The sequence below is a fragment of the Bos mutus genome, chromosome 3, assembly GCF_027580195.1.
Source record: "Bos mutus isolate GX-2022 chromosome 3, NWIPB_WYAK_1.1, whole genome shotgun sequence".
Taxonomy (NCBI): domain Eukaryota; kingdom Metazoa; phylum Chordata; class Mammalia; order Artiodactyla; family Bovidae; genus Bos; species Bos mutus.
Genome location: NC_091619.1, coordinates 104888594 through 104915432, shown reverse-complemented (window position 1 = coordinate 104915432; position 26839 = coordinate 104888594). Strand labels below are relative to the sequence as shown.

General features: G+C 41.5%; 1 protein-coding gene across 1 annotated transcript; it reads right to left on the bottom strand.

The window, feature by feature from the left end:
* Nucleotides 1–11157: 11157 nt before the first annotated feature.
* On the bottom strand, nucleotides 11158–26256 carry RRAGC (Ras related GTP binding C). The gene is made up of 7 exons (XM_070368381.1): nucleotides 25927–26256; nucleotides 23990–24193; nucleotides 22836–23035; nucleotides 20206–20320; nucleotides 18552–18694; nucleotides 16685–16833; nucleotides 11158–12700 (listed from the first exon to the last, which is right to left on the bottom strand). The coding sequence occupies exons 1-7, from the start codon at nucleotides 26161–26163 to the stop codon at nucleotides 12549–12551; spliced, it is 1200 nt and encodes a 399-aa protein (XP_070224482.1). The 5' UTR covers nucleotides 26164–26256; the 3' UTR covers nucleotides 11158–12548.
* Nucleotides 26257–26839: the final 583 nt, after the last annotated feature.

The window sequence follows — 26839 nt, the reverse complement described above, 5'->3', positions numbered from 1 at the left end:
TGAAGCGACTTAGCAGCAGCAGCAGCAGAACGTTTTCCCTGGTTTCTCCTGTTTTGTTTATAGTATATTTTGACATAAAAAGCTTTCCATTCTTATGGGGGGGAGGGGAGCAGACAACAAAAAGAACTCTGTTAAATTGCCTCTAATATCTTGCTTATTTCTCCTCCCTACACTCTATGTGTGTCACCAAGCCCCTGGGGCCTGGAGTCAAAAGATCATTTAAATGGTCACTTCAGTTCAGTTCAGTTCAGTCGCTCAGTCGTGTCCAACTCTTTGCGACCCCATGAATCACAGCACGCCAGGCCTCCCTGTCCATCACCAACTCCCGGAGTTCACTCAGACTCACATCCATCAAGTCAGTGATGCCATCCAGCCAGCTCATCCTCTGTCGTCCCCTTCTCCTCCTGCCCCCAATCCCTCCCAGCATCAGAGTCTTCTCCAATGAGTCAACACTTCGCATGAGGTGGCCAAAGTACTGGAGTTTCAGCTTTAGCATCATTCCTTCCAAAGAAATCCCAGGGCTGATCTCCTTCAGAATGGACTGGTTGGATCTCCTTGTACTCCAAGGGACTCTCAAGAGTCTTCTCCAACACCACACTTCAAAAACATCAATTCTTTGGCACTCAGCCTTCTTCATAGTCCAACTCTCACATCCATACATGACCACAGGAAAAACCATAGCCTTGACTAGAGGACCTTTGTTGCCAAAGTAATGTCTCTGCTTTTCAATATGCTATCTAGGTTGGTCATAACTTTCCTTCCAAGGAGTAAGCATCTTTTAATTTCATGGCTGCAGTCACCATCTGCAGTGATTTGGGAGCCCCAAAAAATAAAGTCTAACACTGTTTCCACTGTTTCTCCATCTATTTCCTATGAAGTGATGGGACTGGATACCATGATCTTCGTTTTCTGAATGTTGAGCTTTAAGCCAACTTTTTCACTCTCCACTTTCACTTTCATCAAGAGGCTTTTTAGTTCCTCTTCACTTTCTGCCATAAAGGTGGTGTCATCTGCATATCTGAGGTTATTGATATTTCTCCCAGCAATCTTGATTCCAGCTTGTGTTTCTTCCAGCCCAGCGTTTCTCATGATGTACTCTGCATATAAGTTAAATAAGCAGGGTGACAATATACAGCCTTGACGTACTCCTTTTCCTATTTTTACCAGCGTTTAATTGAGGGTGCCCAACTTCATGTATGTAAATCTGTTTTCCTTCATCAGCATCCCAACTTTTATCAGGATGAAATTCAGTCACCACTCTAATGGCAAGAACTTGGCTATCTTGTATCTACTTGTATATACTTGGCTATCTTGTATCTACTGATACATCCCCAGAAAACAGAGTACTCAGTAGGCACTCAACAAATATTTGTTAAATGAGTGGATAAGCATTTGGCCTGGACTCTGACCCAAAACAGGCAATCAGCACATTGTGGTCTCTCACAACAAGCCCAGATGCCACTATCTTAACCTGTCAGAATCTGTATCTTGTAATCCAGCCATTTACATCTTTGCCATGATTCCCCAAGTACAGTAATGTATGTATTGAGTGTCTAGTATGAGAATAGGCCTGTTCTGAGCATCCCTGGTGGATATGAAAGAGGGCTACTGCACAAACTCTGCCTTCAGCCTAGTGACGGCTCTTATAGGATTTCGTTGTACATACAGAATAATTAAAAGAGGAGATGAGATGAGCCAGAATGTGGGCCAGGAGTCTCACTGAGAAGTGAGATCAAGAAGGGAAAAGCAGAAACACGGAAGGCTTGTTAAAGAAGGAGGCCCCCAGCAAGAGATTTGAAGGATGAAGACTCTTCCAGCATGCAGAGGCGAGGAGGCTTCGAGGCCAGATGATAAACAAGGATCCAGGCTTGCTTTTACTCTTAAGACTATTGGCCTAATGTGCTACTTGACCACAAGACAATTGTATTATATATTCATGATTTCCCTCACCCAGACTATTTTACTTGCTCATTGGCAATGATTCCATATGCTAGTGTACTGGTTTCTAGAAAAGCTCTCCTTTTCCTCTTAGGATTGGAAACCCCAGGGGAAAAATGTGAAATCCAGAACATTCAGCCAAGTCAGGCTTTCATTTCAGTTCTAAATCAACCTAAGTGGTTTATGTTCAGATTCACAACTAATTCTTCAGTTTTTTGAGTGCAGACACACTGGAGAGTGAGAAGAAAAGTGGGGTTCCTTCTGTCCAGTTGGTACATGTAATTTTGCACACAAATACAGGAGCTCTCAGAACACCTGTAGCCCATCCAATGACTCCTAGGGTCATACTGTGAACCCCTTGCATCAGAAGTTGACCCTGAAGAGTAGCCAGCAAACTGCAGCCTTCAAATTCTGTAATTGTTATAATCTCCTTGGCCTGAAAAGGATTATTTTGGGCATTTTGCAACTGGCTACAAAATCTGAATCTTTCCGGTTTACTTCTTTCAAGAGATGATGTCCTTTCTCACTCACTACCTGTCCAAGTTCCTACCTAAAAATCACAACCAAAAGAGTGTGTAGGTGTGTAAGTTAAGATAATACCAACTGCTATAACAAATCAAGTCTAAGGACTTCCCTGGTGGTCCAATGGTTAAGAATCCGCCTTCCAATGCAGAAGATGGAGCTTCAGTCCTTGGTCTGGGAACTAAGATCTCACATGCCCCAGGGCAACTACTGAACCCTCCCACGCTGAAGCCTTATGTGCCACAATTAGTGAGCCCTGCAGGACCCAATTAATATTCCGCATGATGAAATGAAGATCCTGCATGTCTCAACTAAGACCAGACTCAGTCAAATAAACAAACAAAAAACAAATCAAGTCTGTCATCTCGAAGACTTCACATCATTTATTCACAGCTTATGTAACATTCCAATGCAACTGTTTCTGGTCAGCAGATGAGGCTCTCACAGCCCGTCTGGGAATCCAGGCTCCATCCACATCAAAGCTCTGCATTTTCTGAAGAGTTGTCATGCTATTTTTTCCGTCTTGGGGAAAGAAAGGATAATGAGGGAGAGGATTTTATGGGTTAGACTGGGAGTGGTGTGCACCACTTCCTCACATTCTTACAGCCAGAATTCAATCATATAACCATCTGTAATTGCAAGGGAGGCTGGAAATGTTATCCCTGCACCCAAGAGGAGAAAGCTTATTGGTGAACAGGTGTCCTACCTTGCCCACAATGGATGACTACAGCTATTTCCAAACTACTCTTGGGCAAGCCGTTCAGAGTCCTCACTAGCCATTCTTCTTCCTTCTTTTGTAGACTCAGCCTCTAAGGAGTTCTGCCACTACCAAGAAGGAAGCCCTTTGCCCAGGCATCAGACAAGTGAGACTTCAAATCCAAGCTCTGCCAGTAACGAGCAATATGTTCCTGGAAGTTCATCTCTGTGCCTCAGCTTTCTCATCTATAAAGTGGACCACAACAATAGCTCTAACCTCATGATATTGCTTATTTAACTTATATGCAGAGTACGTCATAAAACTGCTGGGCTGGATGAATCACAAGCTAGAATCAAGATTGCCCAGAGAAATATCAACAACATCAGATATGCAGATGATACCACCCTAATGGCAGAAAGTGAAGAAGAACTAAAGAGCCTCTTGATGAAGGTGAAAGATGAGAGTGAAAAAAGCTGGCTTAAAACTCAACATTCAAAAACTAAGACCATGACATCCTATTCCATCACTTCATGGCAAACAGATGGGGAAAAATGGAAACAGTGACAGATTTATTTTCTTGGGCTCCAAAATCACTGTGGATGGTGAATGCAGCCATGAAATTAAAAGACGCTTGCTCCTTGGAAGGAAAGCTATGACAAACCTAGACAGCATATTAAAAAGTAGAGACATTACTTTGCCAACAAAGGTCCATATAGTTAAAACTATGGTTTTTCCAGTAGTCATGTACAGATGTGAGAGCTGGACCATAAAGAAAGCAGAGCACTGAAGAACTGATGCTTTTGAACCGTGGTGTTAGAGAAGACTCTTGAGAGTCCCTTGGACTGCAAGGAGATCCAACCAGTCGATCTTAAAGAAAATCAACTCTGAATATTCATTGGAAGAACTGATGTTGAAGCTGAAGTTCCAATACTTTGGCCACCTGATGCAAAGAGTCAACTCACTGGAAAAGACCCTGATGCTGGAAAAGACTGAGGATTGGGGATGGGGAGGGGGGAGAAGGGAGTGACAGAGAATGAGATGGTTGGATGGCATCATTGACTCAACGCACATGAATGTGAGCAAACTCTTCAAGATAGTAAAGTACAGGGAAGCCTGGTGTGCTGCAATCCATGAGGTTGCAAAGAGCCAGACACAACTTAGTGACTAGACAACACCACCAGTATAACACTGGTGGGCTACATGAGAAGGCACAAGTAAAGTTCTTAGCCTGATGGTTGATGAGTTGTAAGCACTCAAATAATCTAATACCAATGCTACTGCTAATAATACTTAAAACAAAAACAAAGCTATTATTATGGGGCTTCCCTGGTGGCTCAGACAGTAAAGAATCCACCTGCAATGCAGCAGACCTGGGTTCGATCCTGGGGTTGGGAAGATTCCCTGTGAGGAAATGGCTACTCACTCCAGTATTCTTGCCTGAAGAATTCTATGGACAAAGGAACCTGGTGGGCTACTGTCCATGGGGTCACAAAGAGTCGGACATGACTGAGTGACTAACACCTTTGCTTTTGCTTACACTTCCTTTCTTTATAGACTAGTCCAGATTTTGAAAATGAAGAATCTAAGAGATAAGCCAAGGCTTCTGTAAGAATTTTGATTAAATGTGATAAAGCTTACACTTCCTTTCTTTATAGGCTAGTCCAGATTTTGAAAATGAAGAATCTAAGAGATAAGCCAAGGCTTCTGTAAGAATTTTGATTAAATGTGATAAAGGTTTGGCCTGGGGTAAAATGAAGAAGAATTCCAGTGTTCAACAAGTACTTTTATGACCATTAACTTAGATCTGAAAGAAATCAAGAATAAATAATTTTGGGACTTCTCTCGTAGCTCAGTGGCTAAGACTCTGTGGTTCCAGTGCAGGGAGTGAGAGTTCGATTCCTGGTCAGACAACTAAAATCCCACATGCCACGTGGTGCAGCCAAAAAAAATTTTTTTTCATAAATAATTTCAAGATTTAACAATACCATTAATGGGGAGAGGAAAGTAAAGAACCTATAGAAGTTGCAAATGGTCCAGATCTCCAGTTCAGAGGTTTTTCCAAGTCACCAGTACTTCTAGGTAAAATTAAGATCTATTTGTTCTCAGCCTTCAGATCTCTTGCTGCATTTCACATTTCACAGTCTACCTGGTTTTCTTCTCACTACGAGGATCATTCTGACTTCTTCCCCAGCGAGGCTCCTTCCACTGATCAACCATGGCCTTCATTCAGTCCTGCCCTGAATCCCTCCCTCAAACTTCAGCTCAGCCTCCAGCTCAGCCTTGTCACTCGAGTTGTCCAGGGAACATTTCCACTAAGATCCTGTGACCTTTGACACCTAAATGAGTTCCTTTTTGCCAAATAGGCTGCCTTTCTCAATTATCCCCTTTCTATCAATACCCCGCCACAAGGGTCATGCAGTGAGGACACAGAGCCCAGAGAACTTTCAGTCTTAACAACTAACCAGGAAAAGCTGCAGTGCAGCTATAAAGCATCCTCCAAGCATGAAATGGCAAACAGCTCTAATTTCCAAAGACAGGTATTAGAAAATGTCAGTAGGGCTCTAAGCTTACTTCTTAGTTCATCTTGCAAAAGTGTAAAGCCAATACCTTGTCTGGGATAAGGCTCCAGTACAGAGAGTTCCAGTACTGCTTTTTAGAGTAAGATAGGCTCAAATAAGGGCTTCCCAGGTAACACTAGTGGTAAAGAATCTGCCTACCAATGTAGGAGACACAAAAGAAGCAGATTAGATCCCTGGGTCAGGAAGATCCCCTGGAGGAGGGCATGGCAACCTACTCCAGTATTCTTGCCTGAAGAATCCCATGGATAGAAGCCTGGCAGTTCTTAGGGTTACAAAGAGTCAGACACAACTGAAGCAACTTAGCACCCACACACTCAGGCTCAAATAAATTAACATTCCCTTCTCAGCTGACTCATTACCTAGAACACAAACTTTGCATGCCTGTTTGAATACAGACAGGAGAGAGGACAATGAAAAGGAAGGAAGGAATATACACAACTTGCTAACATGAGTGTAACAGCACCTCTCTTAAAAAACAAAAACAGCAAAAAGAACATTGTAGAAGATCAATATTCCGTTTTTACAACCCAAGCTCCTATCTATATTGTAGTAAACCAAATTTTAATTGTTTTCCGTGTCCCTTCTGATATTTGATCACTTTAGCTCTAAAGATGCTTTAAAAAAAAAAAGTATAGTAGATTTACAACTTTGTATCATTTCAAGTATATAGCTTCCCTGGTGGCTCAGTCCATAAAGAATCTGCCTGCAATGAAGGAGACTGCCTGCAATGCAGGAGACCTGAGTTCAACCCCTGGGTTTGGAAGACCCCTGGAGAAGGAAATGACAATCCACTCCAGTATTCTTGACTGGGAAATTCCACGGACAGAGGAGCCTAGCAGGCTACAGTCCACTGGATCACAAGACATGACTTAGCAACTAAACCACCGTCACCACCAGGAATACAGCAAAGTGATTCAGTTACACAAACATGTGTATATTCTTTTTCAGATTCTTTCCATAACAGATTATTAGAAGATATTGAATATAGTTCTCTGTGCTATACAGTAGGTCCTTGTTGTTTATCTATTTTATATATAGTAGTACGTATCTGTTACTCCCAAAGCCCTAATTTATCCCTCTCTTTCCTTCCCCTTTGTTAACCATAAGACTGTGTTCTATAGCAGTGAGTCTGTTTCTGTTTTTTAAATAAGTTCATTTGTATCCATTTTTAGATTCCACATTTAAGTGGTACCCTTTGATACTTGTCTTTCTCTGATTTATTTCACTTAGTATGATAATCTCTAGGTCCATCATGTTGCTGCAAATGGCATTATTTCATTCTTTTTGTGACAAATATTCCACTGTATACATATCACACCTTTAGCCATTCATCTGCCCATGGACACTTAGGTTGCTTTCACGTCTTGGCTACTGTAAACAGTGCTGCTATGAACATTGGGTACATGTATCTTTTCAAATTAGATTTTCCAGTTTTTCCGGCTATATGCCCAGTAGTGGGATTGCTGGCTCATATGGCAGCTCTATTTTTAGTTTTTTAAGAAACCTCCATACTGTTCTCATAGTGGCTGCACCAATTTACATTCCCACCAACATTGTAGGAGGGTTCCCTTTTCTCCACACCTTCTCCAGCATTTACTATTTATAGACTTTTTGATGATGGTCATTCTGACTGGCAAGAGATCATTGTTTTGCATTTCCCTAATAATCAGCAATATTGAGCAAAAGGATGGTTTTTGAAGTGCAAGGGTCTTAAACTGGAAGTTGCAGTACTTTCTGAAAGACACATTGGTAGTAATGGGAGTGGGGGAGGTCGAGGGGTAACTCGTTTCCTTCTACTCAGTTCCTCATTATAACTGTCCTTTTGCAATTTTCTCAGTTATATTTTAAACAGTTCTGAAGCTACACTGATGAATCTAGGTTTTTTTACATTAAAATTTGTCCTTGTGGAACAAAGTCACAGCTGGCGATTGTGGCAAGATGATATGCCCATGGAGGGATAATGTGCTGCAGCCTTTTTCTTTGCAGTGTTTTAGCTCTCAAGTGTGAAATAATTACAACAAACCTCATCTGAGGCAAAAAAAAAAAAAAAAAAGTGATGAATGCAGAAATTATCATTCAAACATGTGGCATTTCCTTCCAAACGAGTGCCCATTACCAGTGCCCATTACTACTAATGTGTCGTTAGAAAAGTACTGCAACTTCCACTTTAAGACCCTTGCACTTCAAAAACCATCCTTTTGCTCAACATTGCTAATTATTAGTGAAATGCAAATTTCCTTCCTTCCTTTAAGAGCACACTCATCTACGGCAGATGGCTTGGTGAGCAAATCGTTCTGCCTGCTATAGGCATAAGGACAGCATGCTCTTATTAAAGCTGCTTTGTAACCCATAATCCAGTGAAGAAAAGAATGTTAGGACCTTCATCCTATCCAACCCCTTGTTAAAGAGCTGATAATGAACAGAAAAAGTGAAAATCACAAACTGCTTCACCTCCAACACACTGTCTCAATCAGCACGGAGTATGATTTCAGGGGAAATAACTTCAGCAATCCTTTGACTCTCTAAGTTAGGTGTATACTTGGGTGATACAGGCAATTGAGAAACTTTCAGAACAGAGCCAACTTCTGGGAGCCTGAAAGCTTGAGTTTAAATGATACAACACCGCCACCTAGAGGTCAAGCAATGAGGAACTGGACACTGCAGCCAAACGGGTAAAAAGCTTGACAAGCTTACCGCCCAGCCAGGAAAAGCATCATTGCCTTCACGTCAAAGCTGCAATGAGAGACATTTAAATGAGTCTGGGTTTTCCTCAACATATGGGATATTGGAGAAATCCTACAGAGTAGAAAATATGCTTCCCCCATCACAACCTACAAAGACAGGTGCTGAGCAAGTCACCAAAAAAGAGGGCAGAGAACAAACCCACCCATGGTGCTAGGGAGGCTCAGTGGTTAGAGGGCTTTTGTAGAAGTTAGGACATTTAAGCTGACCTTGGTAGGATGAACAGAATTTCTATATGCCAAGGGAAGCAGATTTCGAGCTGAAGGACCAGCATGAACTACTAATTTCAATTATGAAAATATACAAGATTTACTCATCACCAGTTCATTATAGGTTATATTAAGCCACTTGGAAAATGGAATAAAAAATCATATTTCCAATTCCACATAAAACATTCCAGTAAAATGTCCTTCTGTGTACTTATTTAACATGCTGTCATGCCTGTCTGCAGCCCAATGAACTACAGCCCACCAGGCTCCTCTGTCATGGGATTCTCCAGGCAAAAATATCAGAGAGGGTGGGCATTTCCTCCTCGAGAGGATCTTCCCAACCTAGGGACTGAACCTGAGTCTCCTGGACTGGCAGGCAGGTTGTTTACCACTGAGCCACCTGTGAAGCCCATGCTCTTGAAAAGGCATTTCTTAAAACAATCAAACTTAGGAACATAAACCAAGGTAATCAGACTTCTTTACTGCAGGTCTTCTCAAAGAATTTAGTATTTTACTGTACACAGTAAATCTCCGAGAACTACAGAATGTGGTTTCCAAACTTCACAGAATTTGTTTTCTGCACAATTTTCCATGAGCAAACCCTCCCTCCCTGTGAAGGAAGTGAGGTAAAGTGATGGTTGAAGGATGCAGGTTCTAGAATCAAACTGCATGGACTCCACCGCTACACCTCCACAGGCCTGTTTCCCCACCTGCAAATAGAACTAGAGGCCCTAGCTCACCAGGTACTGTGAAGATAACGAGGTAATACACACAAACACCTGAAATAATTAGTAGTTGCTGCCCCTTCATGTCCCTCCCGCCACGCTCTTCACGGCTAGACCCTCAGCTCCATAGGACCAGTTTGAGCACTACTAATGGAAATGCACTCCAGCTTTGCCCAGCTGCTGCCTACAGTCCCTTGGAAGACTCTGTTCCTTCAAGGTCTCTGGGAAACAAAGGAGGAATGTTTCAAGTTACTTTGGTAGCTTAGATGAAAAATAACAATATTCACTAATTAACCTCTTCTGGATATAACTCTAAGAGCTGTCAGCATTTGCAAAACAAAACAGGACCGATACAGAACCTTAACAAAGCCCACGAATCACACACATTAAGCTTGTGACAATCATAATTTTATCTTTCAAGTCATTTGTTTCTGTGTGTACACACAGAATCCTAAATGTAGGAGGGAAATATATACAATTCCAAATACCTTGAACATTCGGTTATTGAGACATTATTACATAAGTGTGTCTGTGTACATATATGCACATGTATGTATGAATGTGTGTGAACAGGAGAGGCAGTGTTACGTGAAACAGTTCCAACACCCTGCTGCAAAAGATGATCAAGGTATTCTTCCACCATGTCTGCCAGCTCTCTGAGGTAGTCTGGTGCATATAAACATCCATGGAGATACAAAACATTTCAGGCAAATCCTTTTCTGACTTTTGTTTCCTTTTTCCTGAGTCTGTTTCACCATTTTCCACTTTTTCTCCTTATCACTCCCTGAATTTATAACTTCCCACAGTAGTAGAAAAAAAATTTTTATGGGCACCCGTGTCCCTCTTGAGGCATTATCTCCATTGGGTCAACAGGAGCCTGAGGCTGGAGATGCAGGCAGGCAGCACAGGGCTGCCAGGTCTGGAGCACAGGCGCCCCTTCGGCTCTAACTAGCTCTGTGACTGAGCTGCTACCTGGCTTGCCCCGAACAGCAGAGTACACACCTGTTGCTCTGGCGTAGTTATTAACGACATCCCTTTCACTCTCAACAGTACCCTGGATTTAAAGTTACAATGGTCATGCCATCTATTACCCTAGACAGGGCTCTTTACTCCTCTGGATTTCAGTCTCCATAATTTGAAAATGGTATAGGATTAGATAGTACTTTAAGGGCTTTTTGTTTTAACTTGTTTTTGTGATTTCCATTTTTTTTAAATAGCCCAATCACAAAATTAAAGATCTTTCAACCTCTACCTCCCTCCCTCCTAATATACTATTTTCCCCAACCAGTTGAGATCCAACCTAACTGTATAAGCAGAAGAGACATTTAAGGGTCAATAATGAGTATCTCAGAAACTGGAAGAAATGAAAACTAAACTGCAATCAATACATATTTTGTAAAATGTGTTCTACTTAACTCATTCCTTTACACGCTTCCTGGCTTAGATATCGTACATCAATTATGTGAGGCCCTGGATAGTCCCCACCATGAACCACCACAAAAAGACTACAACCAAAAGACCCATTTCTACCTATGTTTAGATCTCCTAAACAGAAATGGGTGAGAGAGAGATGCCTGGACACAAGGCATGGAATTCCTGCACCAGGACAGAAGTTTAAGTCCTGAAACATACAGTATCTTAACCATATGAGGCAGCAAAAGAAGAAATGTATAATAAAATCAGAGTGGGAAGAGCCAATGTTTCGTTGCCCCAACCCTCCATATCTTATGCAAATAAAAAACTGATTCTGGAGTAAATACATTTATTGATACCCATTTTATATAGTTCAATGAAATAACCTATAAATATAAAAGCATTTTTCTTTTGGATATCACCATGGTCCATGTAAATACTCAACAGTCAGAATCACCTGCAGGAAGCACTCAAGTCACACAGTTGGGTTTACAGACCTGAATACACACACTTCATTAACAGTGGCACTTATGTACTCAAGTGGTCCAGTGGCTTCGGATATATGACAACTGGGCGTGTGGAGTAAAAGTAACGTATAAGTTTAAGTCAGTGGAAAGGGTATCAACTTTCAACAAACAACAACCAATTATAAATCAATATCCTGGGTGAAGAAAGTACCACAGTTGACACCGGGTGTCTGGACACTGGAGACGAAGCACGTTCACCGACACGTCGTGGTGCCGTACGCTCTTCAAGCCCCAGGGCAGTCCACCAGTGCCTCCGGGTCATTCAGGGTCAACAACACAGCACTTCTTAAAAGACTCTCACCAGCTGAGAAAAAAGGTATGTGGAGACTGCTATCAAGTTTAAAGAAAAATGAGCTAAATATTTCAATGACATGATGAGTTTTCCTCCTAAGAGGAGGAAGAGATTGTGGGGAAAACAACTTTTTTAATTCCCTTTTTTTTTTTTCAAAACAGTGATCAGAATCATTTATCAAATGCGAGGGAAGGAACCCAGGTATCTGGTATCCAAAACACAGGTGCAAAAATCTTCTGTCTCAAAGTTTGTTCCTCAACACTTCTGAGGGAACGAACACAGCAGCCACTGTTGGAGACTTGCTCTCGACTTTATGCAGCATAAAATTTTCTCATTTCTTCAGAAACAAATACAGGAATGTCCTTTCTTGCTGCAGTCAGACCACGTGTCTTCCGAGTTAGCAAGCAAATGCGTTTAGAAGGTCTGAGGTGTGCAAGGTCCAAAACTGAAATCTGAGAGGCAGTGTTAGAACTTAAGCGAGGCAGGATTTTTAGAGACTACTCAAATGAAAATCTAAGTGAAGCATATAAAAATTCAGTTCTTTCTATTATTTTCAACTGGTATTTGATGGAGACATCCCCTGGTAAGGACGGGTTAAGGGCTGTTATCTCCAGGTCCAAGATGTCCCAACTACTTAAAGTAGGGCCCCCAAGAGGAGAAAGACACACACTTCTGTGGTCTCTGGAATTCTTTTTTGCCTTTTTTTTTTTTAAAGAAATAGTAGCTTCAGTTGCACACCACTGGCTGAAGGTGTTTGCATCCAAATGAGAAACTCTACCCCTTGTCTCTAGTGGGACAGGCACCAGGTTCCCACAAGCGGCAACTCCTATGTCCTGTAGCACATGGCACCTGACCCTGGAGTGAAGAATAAGCTGGCACAGAGCCCCGATTGCTGGCGTCCAGGCTAGATGGCGTTTCGTGGTGTGCCGTTGTGTGTCAACGCTTTCAGGCTGGGGGCACTGGTCTGGTGACTACAGCTCCTGTGAGAAGTCACACCCACCTCAAAAACCTCATGAATGGCTTTTCGGAAACAATGGAAGTTATAGTCTATTAAACCTGCAGGAGAGAAAAAGGAAGATCAGGCACCCTGAATGTCAACTATCTGTTAGGAAACATTTGGTGACGGAAAGAAATAATTGGTATGTATTTTAAAACATATATCCAATTGAGAAATTCTCTACAATGGAAGCATGATAAAGCATATGCCCAAGTTGTTAACACTGATTACCTCTGGGCCTGGGAATGAAGAGAGTAAATAAAAAAGCAATTAGGAAGACAAATTTGCTAAGAAAATTTACAATGAACTCTAAAGTGAAAGTAAAATACTTTCGATACATCAAGTTTTTCCTTTTACAAGTCTCTGGGGCAGGCAAAGAAAAGCTGAAGGAAACAGTTGGAACAAGAGTTGTGCAAACTGCTTAGTAGAGCCATGGGGATGGGAGGGATCAGGAAGGCCCCTAGGGCAGAGCCTCAGGAAGCCAGCTCCCCCACCTCAGAGGGGAAGGAGGGCAACTCTGTCCTTTTCTGCTTATGAACTGGCTTCCAAATCAGATTTTAGTCAAAGGGTTCCTTGCAGGTGCGTATGGACATATGACCAATTCCGGCCACCAAGAAAAGTGCAAGTGTGTAAGACCTGCATGGAGTCTCCTTAAAAGGAAGACCTCCCTGTTCCTCCCCCAATCCTCCTTAGTGCCCAGAATTTGAGGGAGATTGCTGGAGATCCAGAAGTCCTTCCACATCACGAGAAGAACCTGAAACTAGTAGCCAGTACTGAGAACAGCAGAGCTGAAAGAGAAGCACTGGTCCTCGAGGACACCGGGACAGAAAGACAACAAACCAAGAAACAAACCGAAGCGACTACAGATGCGGAAGCAGCCCAAAGGTGGAAGGGTCAAGTGCAAGGCAAAAGCAGCCAAGAAAACTGCAGGGCACAGACAAGACTCTGAGGATACGGGCAAGATTTAAATAGGCAGGAAAGAGGAGCAAAATCACAAGAAAATAGCAGGGCGTTTGCACTGAGAACACAGCACACAGGTGAAGACAGGAAAGAAGCTGGTCTGACTGGAGATGGGAGCAGACAATTCTTGGGAGAAGTACTGGGAATGGCGGCTGAAGAAGCAGGTTAGAGTCAAAATAAGGAGTTCCTTCAGATTCAGAGAAAAATAAAGGTTTTGGTAACTTCAACTACATTAAAACTGAGTTCTCCACAAATGGTAAAATTAAACTGACAATCAAGGAAGCCTGAACAATGTGTGGATATGTGATGATGATATGAAATCATTGTTAATTTTTTTTTCTTTTAACATCTATTAATGGTAATACCATTACGCTTTAAAAACAGCACTACTGCTTAGAGATACCTGCTGGAATCTCTATAAGACAAAATGATTTGATGTCAGAGATTTGCTTCAAAATCACCCAATAGGAGAAAAGGTACAGAGATGAAATAAAAATGGCTATGATTTTGATAGTTGTTCAATCTGGGTGATAGATACGAAGGGCTTCCTTACATTATTTTCTCTCCTCTTTTATGTGTGACACTTTCCACAACAAAGGATTAAAAAAAAAAATGAAGATATACAGGAAACAAGACTGACCATGTGTTCATGACTGTGAAAGCAGGGACAGGTACATGGAATCGCTGAGCTGCTCAACTTTTGTGTTTACTTGAAAATTTCCAGGAACCAAAAGTTTTTAAAAATTTTTAAAGATTAGAATGGAAAAAGATAAGAAACTAAGAGGCACAGAAAAGATAAAAGCATAGGAACAAATAAATTACTAGAGAAGCCTAAACAGACATGAAAGAGCACCTGCAATAAAAAAGATGCTTGCTCCAACCAGTAATTAGAGAAATAAAAACGAGACCCTAATGAGACATCATTTCGCACCTACCAGACTGACAACAACTGAACAATCTGACATCATCAAACATTAGCAAGGACATGAAGTGACAGAAACTCCCACAAAGCTCTGTCTGGGGTGAAAACGATAAAGCCACTTTGGAGAGCAATTCAATAATGCCTAATAAAACTGACATGAACTTGAGCAGGGGACATGACCTTGGGAAAATTTTGGGAGATGGTGAGGGATACACAGGCCTGGGGGGCTGCAGTCCATGGAGTCACAAAGAGTCGGACTGGGCAACTGACTGAACAACAACAATAAAACTGAACACATATGCCCTCCATAAATTCCACTCCTAAATACTTCCTATTCTAGAGAAATTCTCCCTATGTGCAAAGGCAAACTTGTTCATTAATTTCTTGCAAAACTATTTGTAATCTTAAAAATCATCTAAACATACAGTAAAAAGAATATAAACTGTGATATACACACTCCACAGTGACAAAGAATGAACTGAAGCAACATGCTATTAATATGGATAAACCTCAAAACCAATCTTGAATGAAGAGAAACAAGCAAGCTGCAGAAGATGACTTACATTTTGACATGGTTTACACAAAGATATATAACACCCTATATAGTTTAAGGAAAGATAAGAAGTAAAGACTAATTCAGACACAGGAAAAAGAAAACACTACATTCAACAGAGCACAAGAGAGGGTTTCAACTGAGAAATACACAAAAGACAAATATGTATTGGTCATGTTTCAGATCTTAAGCTCAAAGGGGAATATATACATTTTTGTTTTATCAAAAAAACTTTGTATATCTAAAATATTTCATTAATATAAGCATCAGTGAAATATTAACTCATTCAATATTAATTAATATCACAAACCCAGACAGAAGAGAAGGAACTTGTTGCATGAGTAACAGAGCTACTACAGACCCTTGAGTAGTTAAATAACACGATGAAAGGAATATTCTGAAAACTAGTCTGCCTTGAGAATAAAGGATGATACAGACTGAGCCCTCAATATATATGTTGAATGCAGCACCTTAGGCCTGGATGGGTGAGGACTTGGACTGGAGATACCAACAGTGGAAATGGATAGGACACCCTAGAAAGTTCCACAAGAAAATGTTAAAGAGTTGGTGAAGATTCAATGAAAACCACAGAAAAGAATGGGAAAAGGAGAACAAAGAATACCCTCTGTGAGATGCTGTGCAAGGGCCTCGGAAGCAATTACACCACACGATTACCAGACTGCACACAGCTAAGTGTGGACACCAGGAAAATGGCATAACTAGTAACAGAAGTAGAGTAGCCATGAGTCACGAAACAATGGGGAAAATATTCATCGGTTTTTGACATCATGGAAAGATAAATATTTAAGTAAAGATGCCTTACTAACAGCTTCAAATATGGAATGGAAACAGGCCCAAGTCAGAGCTGGAGAGGTGAATTTTTCCGTCAACTACACAGAGATTAACTGAAGTCATAGATGTGATGTGCTGACCAGAAGAATAAGTGAAGAAGTGAGCCAGAAGCCGCGGCTCTGAAGGGCACTCAGAACTGAGAAAAAGAAAAATTAGAAGAAACAGGTGGTCAGAGAAACAGACACACAAAAGAACCCAAAGAGCTCTGCTTTGGGAAAGCAGAGAGAAGAGGGCGTGAAGGAGGACGGGATGACACGGTCACATGCTTGGGAAGGCTGAAGAGGAAAGGCCACCAAATGTGGCAAGAAGGTGACCCGGTGACGTCTCAAACCACCTCAGGAGACTGGTGCAGGTGGAAGCCAAATGCAGGCAGACAGGTAACAGAAGGATGTGAAATCAGAGGCTGGAATAAAAAATGTGATTTAAAAACAAAAGACCAAAAGAAGGCAGGAGAAAGCATGGACTGTACATGGAGGGAAAGGCACAGAAGTAGTTGAAAACGTCATGCAAGTGAAAGTGTTAGTCCCTCAGTCATGTCCAATTCTTTGTGACCCCACAGACTGTAGTCTGCAAGGCTCCTCTGTCCATGGAATTCTCCAGGCAAGAATACTAGAGTGGGTTGCCACGCCCTTCTCCAGGGGATCAAACCAACTGGTAAATCCTCTAACACTGCAACAATGTTTTCTCTTGTTTTCCAGAACCTAAGAAATTATGACAAAGACCTTTATATAAAGACAGTTTTTAAAATGTCATTACCTTTTCTTTCAAAACTTTCTTCCCTAAGGATGCAAACCAGTGCCAAAAATTTAGTCACCTCCTTTAAATACAGGACAGTTGTGTTATTCAGCTTGATGATGGCCATGGACTCTTTGTCATAAGCACTTCCACTTCCATCTTCCTTTAGCCTGTTTTAAAACAAAGTATTGTTCATTATAGGTTTCCCAACTCGGCATTCTGTCACATTTGCACAACAAGTCTTTCTACCCAGTTTCCTAAATGTCTTTTGAGAAAAAAGGCTGGCTCGACCACAGTGGAACAGAAGCTGTGTTTAGCTGTGGGTGCCCAGCCCCTGCTGCATAATCATTCCATGTGCTCACACCACCTTGTTGACCTAGGAAGCATGGAAGACAGCAGACTTCTAATTTTTACTTCACACTAATCAGTGCTGACACCCTCCGCAAATAAAGAAGGACCTGAAATATGAAAACTGTGAGTAGGGAAAAAGGAGTAAGTACAAAAACTAAAGTAAATACGGTCTATCAAAGATACTGTGGAATCCTGATGCCTGCAAAGTGAGCCTTACAGGGTCTGAAAGCTATTTCATTTATCAGATTAGATTGTCAGAATTACATGGAGTCCCCCTTCAAAAAACACAAATCAAGAGCCAAGTAAGCAACAAACTGAACTTCAATAAAGCATACCAAGTTTCACACACGGGTTAATAATAATGAAGTAATGGCTGTTTCTTTTCTTTTTTATAATATACTTTATCATGTGTAATGTAGTTTACAATGTGTCTTATACTGAAAATAAAATTTACAACTAAATTTGATTCTTTAATTATAAAAAATACACTCTATTCATCTCTTTTTAAAACTAGGAACAGGAACATGAAACTTTTCTGCATGACCTACAGACAAAATTACTTCTTCTCTGGGGAAAGAATAAAAACAAAGGCAAGCATGTAGTCACAAAACTGACAGGAATAGAAAACAAGAATAGACAGGTAAAGAAGAGCTAAGACAAATGCATTCCCTACCCCGAGGCAGCTAGAGAAAGACACTGACAAGTGAGGCACAAAGACCAAGGTGCCAGGTAGGGACAGAGAGATGAAAGAGGGATTTAGACTAGGTGGAACACAGAGGAACAACAGATCAAGGACAGAGGCATCAAAAAGCAAAGGTAATGTCAGAGCATCAAAAAGCAAAGGTAATGTCAGAGCATCAGGACAGTGCTTGGGAGGGCTGACATTAATATACAAGATGAACCATCACTATTAGAGGCGCAGAGGTCACTGGCTTTTGAAATAATTATTAGTAAATCCACCAAGGTTTTCACTTGTCTTCTGGACTATTCTACAAAACCATTTCTTTACAAATTTCTGTATAAAGTGTGGTGAATTTAAATAAAAGAAGAGTTTATATTTTAGAGACTTCTTAGAAACTGAGACGTGTAGGTCAAACATTCCTTGTTTCTGTGCTCTCTGAAAGATTAAGGACTCCTCAGTTCCACAGAGCCTAAATCAAATTAGGAACCAGTACATACTCTTGTTATTCAGTGTTTTCAATAAATTAGTCTAGTTTATTGATCTAACAGTAGTGAGAAGTCGCAGTAGTGAGAAGACACAGTATAAACCCCCCAAATTAAAGCAGGTGAAACTTTCACTGATAATTAAGTCTGGCACTAGTCACACCTTTTCAACTGCTCTTGTCCATCCACTCGGAAAGAGTAAGACCCAGCAGTCCACTCACAGAGAAATTATGCTCCAAACTGAAGCACTATGGTCAGTTCTACTTCATACAGTACTTGCTAGATGCCTCAGAAATTAATCCCCCTAACAAGTCAAACTGGTGGTTTTCCACTTGTCTGAGATCTTACAAAAATATATACAAACACAACTTACCCATATATACAAGACACATCAATTACAACATCAATCATGTCACAGCAAAGTTCATATGACTGCATATCCACAGGAGAACTGTCTGTTGCAATGTAGATTTTGCTGACAACATCGAAGAGAAAAGCTTTTTCAATACCTGAATTCTTAAAAAAAAACAAAGTCAAGTGTTCATTTTTTAAAGAATCACAATTTGTAAACTTATCAAAGATCCTGAATCATTAACATCCAAGAACATTTTTAACAATACAACCCAATACCAAGAGTAAACAGTACTTTGTTTAGGAGACACTTTTCTTATCCAAAGAAGAAAAGTCAAAATGTTTCTCTGCTCTTGATTTACTGACATAATAGCACACTCAAATTTGTTCTTCTTTCGTCCTCTTTACTTAAATGAATTATTTTCTAAGATACCACCATAAAACAAACAAAATCCTCCTAAAATCAAGCCATGCTACATTTCTGATGATCCTTTTCTTGACAATAATCAATCTCTGATTCAAATGATCCTGCTACCAGAAAGGTTTGATGTGGCACTCAGCAAACAATGTTTCACATCAACATCCAGCATAGTGCAAAAGCCTAAAGAACTGGGGATCACTACACACTGAGTCCTTCAAAGCAGTGTTTGGAAAACACAGTCGCTGAATGCTAAACTGATGGGAAGAATATCCTTTTTAATTAAGCTGAATCCTCAAAATAAGAAATGTGAAATATGACACTGAGATTACAGTTAACAAGGATCAATTTTTCAATGTGACCTTCAATAAAGCAGAGATTAAACTGAGTCTAATTCCCAACACCCAGTATATCCCACTTTCTACTCTTCCTTCAGGAAAAGAGATCACAAAGATATTTTTAATTAAGAAAAGCATAAGAAAATTTTTCATCAGAGCCTTTTAAGACAAAAAAAGTATTAAGGAAAATTTCAGAAAATAACTCAAACCATGTTTTAAATGTTTCTATTATTTATTAAATTAAAAGACGCTTACTCCTTGGAAGGAAAGTTATAACCAACCTAGATAGCATATTGAAAAGCAGAGACATTACTTTGCCAACAAAGGTTCATCTAGTCAAGGCTATGGTTTTTCCTGTGGTCATGTATGGATGTGAGAGTTGGACTGTGAAGAAGGCTGAGCACCGAAGAATTGATGCTTTTGAAGTGTGGTGTTGGAGAAGACTCTCGAGAGTCCCTTGGACTGCAAGCAGATCCAACCAGTCCATTCTGAAGGAGATCAGCCCTGGGATTTCTTTGGAAGGAATGATGCTAAAGTTGAAACTCCAGTACTTTGGCCACCTCATGCGAAGAGTTGGCTCATTGGAAAAGACTCTGATGCTGGGAGGGATTGGGGGCAGGAGGAGAAGGGGATGACAGAGGATGAGATGGCTGGATGGCATCACTGATTCGATGGACGTGAGTCTGAGTGAACTCTGGGAGTTGGTGATGGACAGGGAGGCCTGGCGTGCTGCGATTCATGGGGTTCCAAAGAGTCGGACACGACTGAGCGACTGATCTGATCTGATTATTTATTTAATATTTAACTGTGTTGTCTTTAAATTTGACTCAGATTAATTCAAGGCATTTTTTGGAGAATTTGATAATACAAATATATTCAACAAAAACCAGAAACAACACTGAATTAAATAGCACACTTACTGATATAAAGATATTTAATAGGTTTTCCAAGGTCGGTAGCTGTGGGATAAGTTTCTGCACCACCTTACTAAAGGCTTCAAATATTGAATGGTCATAGATACTAGTCAAATAAAAGCTGAAAGACACAACACAGTTTGATTAATTTGAAAAATATCTTAAAAGTCCAACAACAATTATCACAATACATAAAATTTTAAGTTTCTTCACATTTCATTTCAGTAAGTTCAAATAAAGCCTACTTTGTGCACCATCTCCCTCACTCAAGATGACAAAAGCAATTTCCCCACCTGGCTTATAGCTCTCCATCCCTTTAATACATTTACACAGAGGGCAACTGAGGTAGTACTAGGAAAACATTTTCAGATGCGGAAACCTGAACATTCACCTAAGTCCGTGCAATCTGATCCAAAAAGCTTGGTTTCTTAAGCCCACAACTGACAAAAAAACCAAGAGAAAGCTCAGAGTAGATAGGTGACATTTATTGACATTTATTAAATAAGAATACAATACAGGTTTCTAATAAAATGTTACCTCTAATAATGTTACCTCTAATAAAATGTTATCAGAAAGTTCCTTTCTGATCCCACCTAAAATGGTAGTCCTGTGCCCTTTGCTTTCAACCTCTTCCCCCTTTGTTTTTCTGCATAGCACTGATGAGTACTTAAAATTACACTATACGTTTATTTATGTGCCTTTGAGCTGTCTCATTCATCAGAACGTAAGCTCCATGAGAATAAAGGCTGTCAGCCTTGCTCAGAGCTGCGTGCCCACTGCCCTGTAGAGTATCCGTGAATATTTGTTGAGTAAACAAATGAATAAAACTGGCACTTAGAATTTATGTAAATAACATGCTAAGGAAGATGAGAGCAGGAGCTCGAGAGAGAAGGGACAGCTATCTGGAGGCCTAAAAGGATACACAAAGAAGTAAATTTGTAGATTTAACAAAACACATACTTGAGAGAGAGGCTTTTAACAATTTAAACAGTGTGGTCAACTGTACCCGCTTTTTCACTCATGAAGTATACTCTTAGTTACACAGCTCTATCCATTATGTAATTACAAACACAGATAACAAAGTCAGAGACACAGAACTGTTTATATCACACTTTTTATCAAAATTCAAAGATACTTTCAAAGACTACACCTAAGAACCTAACTTAGATGGGGCTCTAATCTAGATGTTAGAACAATGGAAGAGGTAAGACCAAGATTACCCCCCACAGGCACGGAGGTAAAGGAATATTTTAGGTTAGCAATGTAAGAAGGTCCTGCAGGAACTGTGAGGTTTGGAGATGGGTGGCGACAGGAAGAACCTCCCAAGGCACAGGGCATTCTAGGAAGCTGAGTTTCTGGAAACTGGAAATTAAAAGAACCTCATCCATAGGTCTGTTAGTAATTAATAAAAGTTTAATGCTGTTAACAAGGCCCAGGGCCCCACAGAGAACTGGAGAAAGGGATAGTGTGTACCACTGAGGCGGGTGCTCTGGAAAGGGACAGACATGGTGCTAAGAGGATCAGAAGTGTTCTTACGGGTCCTGGAGAACACAGGACAATCATGGCTTAAAACCCATCATTCATTGCAGAAAAATAAGACTGAGGAATTTTATTGGAAGATACTTTCACTTTCTCCTACAAATACTGCTGAATTTTTTTAAAAGCATGAATTACTTGTACATATTTTAATCCAGGCTAAAGGTCTGGGACTTGTCTATGTGGTTTCTTAGGAGAGTAACAGAAAGATCTTATAGCCGGAGGCCCTAGGGAATATTAGGGTAAGGATGGGGGTTGGCTTGAGCCTAGAGGGAAGTCATTATAACAGACCAAGGATAAGGAAATAGCTACGGTTGTCTCTCTGCTGCTTCCCCTTTAAGTTGTTTGTACCATCAAAAGAACATTTTCTTGGGTACTTTTTATTACTCATTTCTACCTAAACCATAAAAAAGGATGCAGAAAATAATTCTCACATATTTTTAAAATACAAGCATACAAACCACTGAGTTTATCTAGTAGGTGTTCTTTAATATTAATTTTGCAATGAGAATTATGAATCAGCAGTTCTTTAACTTGATAGCAACCCTAAGCAGATTTAACGGATACAATCACTTCACCCAATTTTTAGAGGTTTATAAAAGCATAAAGTGTTTTAAAAAACATAAACAAGAAACATTAGAATCCAAACTTAAAATGTGCCCTCTTTAAAAGGCCCCTCCTACTGAGAGAGATACTGTGAAAGATCAAGCTACAGAGTTCTACAACAAATGTGAGATTCCTCAAACTGAGGCAAGGAGAGGGGAAAAAAAAAAAAAAAAAACCAAGAGGGGGGAATCCCAAAGCAGATTTAATGCCATGAGGAAACAGCCTGACTCCAGTCTCTTGAGATGAATTTGTAAACACACCTACAGAAACAGACCTTGCCTGACTTCAACCTCTGGGAAAATGCAAAAAAGCAGGGGAAGTAACTTCTCAGTAACATTAGGCTCCCAAAACTGTTTGAATTCAACAGAAATCAAAAACATTACACATTTGGGAAGGGTATACCAGTAACAGAGAGCTACGTGTTTGTAATGACAGAGATGGGAATACATTTACACACTTTTCAGGGCTCCCATATCAAACACACAGGTTGTTACCTAAGGTGGAGTTTTTCTAGCCCAGCATCTGCAAGGTCATCATTGGCCCTTTGATGAATGTCCCTCTGTGTTTCTATTTTGTGATCATCAGACAGACCATCAACTTTGTGAATAAAAACCTCAAAATTCATGTCTGGGTTAACTTTGTAGGCTTTAGAAACAGTAATGTGAAGTCTTGTTAAAGCCTCCATGTAGTCATCCTGTAAGTCAGAACAAAATATTTTTTAAAAAGAAATCTTATGTTAGGAAAGCCTCAAACCACCTCTTTCCCCAACCACAGAATATATATTACCCTAATCATTCATAAGTATTCAAACAACTACATTAACTTATACCACTAAATAGATCTTCAATCTCTCTTGTTAAGAATTCAACTACCAAGTTAATGCTTGTAATTTTTAATACTGATAAGAAAAGGAAATGGAAAATGGACACTTATTCCCAATAAAAAATTTTTTAAGTAATCCCAGCTCTGCCATTTATTAGATGTGTGACTTTAAGCAGGTTGCTTAAATTCTGTGATCTCAGTTTACTCAGCCATAGAATTGTAATTACAATACCTACCTTACAGCACTGTGACGAAGAAATCAAATTAGGTCATATGTATGAACGCACTCATAACAGAGTCTGTACCTCAGAACTCATTCCTAGCTAATGCTTAAGCTTAGAAAAAAAATTAAGATTCTTAAGGATAAAGACATGTCCCATTTATCTGAGTGTCTGCCACATGCTAAGCCCTCAATAAGTGCTAGCTGAGCTAAACTGAATTTGGACAACTAAAGAAACTATTCATTTAATATTTACTGACTCAGTTCTCACATTCCTCATTACAGGCACACTGATAAGACTTTTTCAGTGGGTGACATTACAACAGTTAATAAAAATACAGCAGTATCTACTATTAACAAAAATGGAACACTGCTCATTAACTAGAACTCAGAGATATAAACCCTATCTCCTAGTCATGTCATATTCTGTCCCTGCACAAAGGCATGCCTGCTCCTAAAGCACCTCTGCAGGTACATCTCTCAGTTAGGAAATCTAGTGGCAAAGAAACAAGCTGCAAGAAGCACATGACAAGATAAACAACTTTTCTTTGTTCCTACATGTTTTGCCTTCAGAGAAGAAAAGTAAACATCATCATTTCCAACTACCTGTGCATCAATGACATATATCAATGCTCCTGTTCCCCTGAAGATCATCTCGTAGTCAAAAGTTGGGTCAAAAAAGTCCATTTGCCCAGGAAAATCCCATATTTGGAAATTCACAAAGGAGCTATTAGAAATGTCATCTTTGTAAATCTTGTTGGTACTTTCCAAAAAGAGAGTCTCATTGGGTGACATTTTATGAAACACCACCTGTTAAAATAAAAAAAGACAATTTAATGACTATTCCACTTTTTATTTAAAATAAGTACAAAAACTCCACCTGGAATTAACATAAAGAATGTGACCCTACAGCAAAAATTTTAAAAGAGATGAAAAGTGAATGGTGTATCCATTGGTACTCACTCTCCTCTAACTTGTAACACAACAGAAAACACCAAATTACTAAAACCAAATCACCCAGAAAAGCTAAAACTTTTCTATTTTCTCTGTCTGTATACAATACTAGCAGTAGCAATGTCTCTCCTCAGTTTTTTTTCCTCCCCATTGTATAAATTCAGCCAAAATCTGCTCTAAGATTATGAAAATTTATAGCTAAAGTTTAAAAAGTTTTGTTCATTGAAAATTTATCAGAATGCCCACATCAGGTTCTAACGAATAATCAGAAAAGAAACAGACTGGACCCTGTCCTTCATGGGTTTGCAGTCTTGTGGAAGAAATAAAACAAAAGCAAATTATACCAAATAGGAAAAGGCATATTGGTAGAGAAGGAATATTTGTGAGGAGGGGAAGAATGGGACTTGACAAGGAAAAGACAGTTCCCATGGAAAAAAAAAGGTAAACGCAATTGTTAAGAATCACAATTATCACAATCCACACAATTCCAACACACAAGGAATTTCCCTCTCTCTACTCGCTGGATGAGAAAAATGGATAGTTATTCCTGAGGTTTAGACGGTGAGTAACACTATAACGAATCAAAACCAGTTTGCTAAAAACCTGCCATCAGTGTACTCCGATTTTGCTGTAACGGTGAAAAGATAATAAAACACAGTAATCCCGTAAATTTGGAAGGCTACTTTTTAAAATCATCATGTCTACAGAATATCACGCAGAGATTTATTTTGGAGAGATCTTTGCCACAGAATGAAAAGAGCAAAAAGCCAGGTATCTGGCATTTTATCACCAGCTCACCTTGTGTTTAAGAGGAATGGCTGATGGAGGTCGTCAACCCTGCCTCTATTCTCCCTTACTAAAAAAGCGAATAGCCCTCCATCCTCTCCTGCCATTTCCCAAGTGAAAGCACACGTACAAAGGTCTGTAAATATTCTCCAGGTCTCAAGACTTTTGGAGCCACACACACACAGAAGGGAAATCACTACTAATTATACTCACCGGACTAAAAGTACTAAAACTGGTGGAAGAACAGCCCCCATTCCCACTAAGGAATGTCACAGTGAAGTCTCCTTCGTACTAGTAACAAGAGCAGGCATTACAAAGGCCAAGGAGTTAGTCACAACTCTTTCTGACGCTGCTCCCTGGGGCTCACCTGGGAAGCCCTGCAAACTCAGGTCACCTGAAGTAAGAGGCACACACACAACCGCGGTCGGGGAGGGAGTGTGGGAAAGTTCTCCGAGTTAGAACCGGGGAGCAAGTCTCAGTTTCGTGAATGGCACGGGGGCTGGGTCCCAGGAAGTGAGGTCCCAGGAGGTGAGGCCACGGGCACCTGCCTCGCTCCGGCCACTCGGGGAGCGCGGGGATCCACTCGGCCTCGGCTGACCTGGGCGTGGACTCCGAGATCGGGGTCCCGGCGCGGACCGCGCCCGGGCTCTGCTTCCCAGAGGAGAAGAGAAAGCGCGCTGGGACAATCCAGCCGGCCACCTCAGCCGCCGCCCTCCTCAGGGCCTCCCCTCCCGGCTGGCCCCCGGCGCCCCCGGGGAGGAGAGGGAGGGGGAGGGGCAGAGGGCCCGAACGGCCCCACTCACCTTCTGGATGGAGGACTTGCCGCTGCGCCGGAGGCCCATGAGCAGAATCCTCGGCTTGGAGCTGTCAGCGCCCCCCGGGCCACAGCCTCCTCCGGCCCCCGCCCCAACCCCGCCGCCCGCGGCTGCCGCCTCCTCTTCCTCCTCCTCCACGCCGTAGCCGAAATCCTTTGGGAACGAATCCGCCGCGCCGTAACTGCCGGCGAGGGGCGTCTCCTCCGCCCCGTACTGCAGGGACATGGTGCTGGAGCCGCCGCCGCCCGCGCCCTGACAGGCCAGGCCAGGCCAAGCCAGGCCGCCGCCTCCCCAGTCCGCCGCCGCCGCCGCCGCCCCCGGCAGCCGCCGCCGCTGTGAGGCCCGCCCCCCGGCGCCCGGCTATCATAGGCTCCCCGCCCGAGCCCAGCCCCTCATTGGTCGCCTGAGCTGCCACTCGGGAGCAGCAAGGTAGGTGGTGCCCGTCACGTGCCCGGAATCACCTGACTCGGAGCCGTGGAGGGGGAGGAGGAGTCACGAGGAGGGTGGCCAGGCCGAGCCCTCTGCCCTCCGCCCCAGCCCGCACTTCGGTCCGACTCAGCCACGCGCCTTGCTGCTCACCGTTCTCCTGCCTTCCTCGGGACTCCAGAGGCCAACGCAATGAGTGACGCTCTCTGGGCACTTGGGAGAATTGATTGTCCTCCTCCTACTATTGTGCTTGCCCAACCAATACTTACTGATGCCCGCGAAGTCCTGGGGCACAAGGGGCACAAAACTGGAACTACCTTGGATCCTGCCTGCCCTCAAGTTGCCCCAAGGTTAATGGAAATCGGACCTCTGAGTAAGTAGCTTCTGTATGAGATAGGAAGTGGGAAGGTCAGAGGTGCAGATAAAAATGCTCGGCAAGGGTGGGTGAAAGCATCTCTAAGGAGCTGGCGTCTGA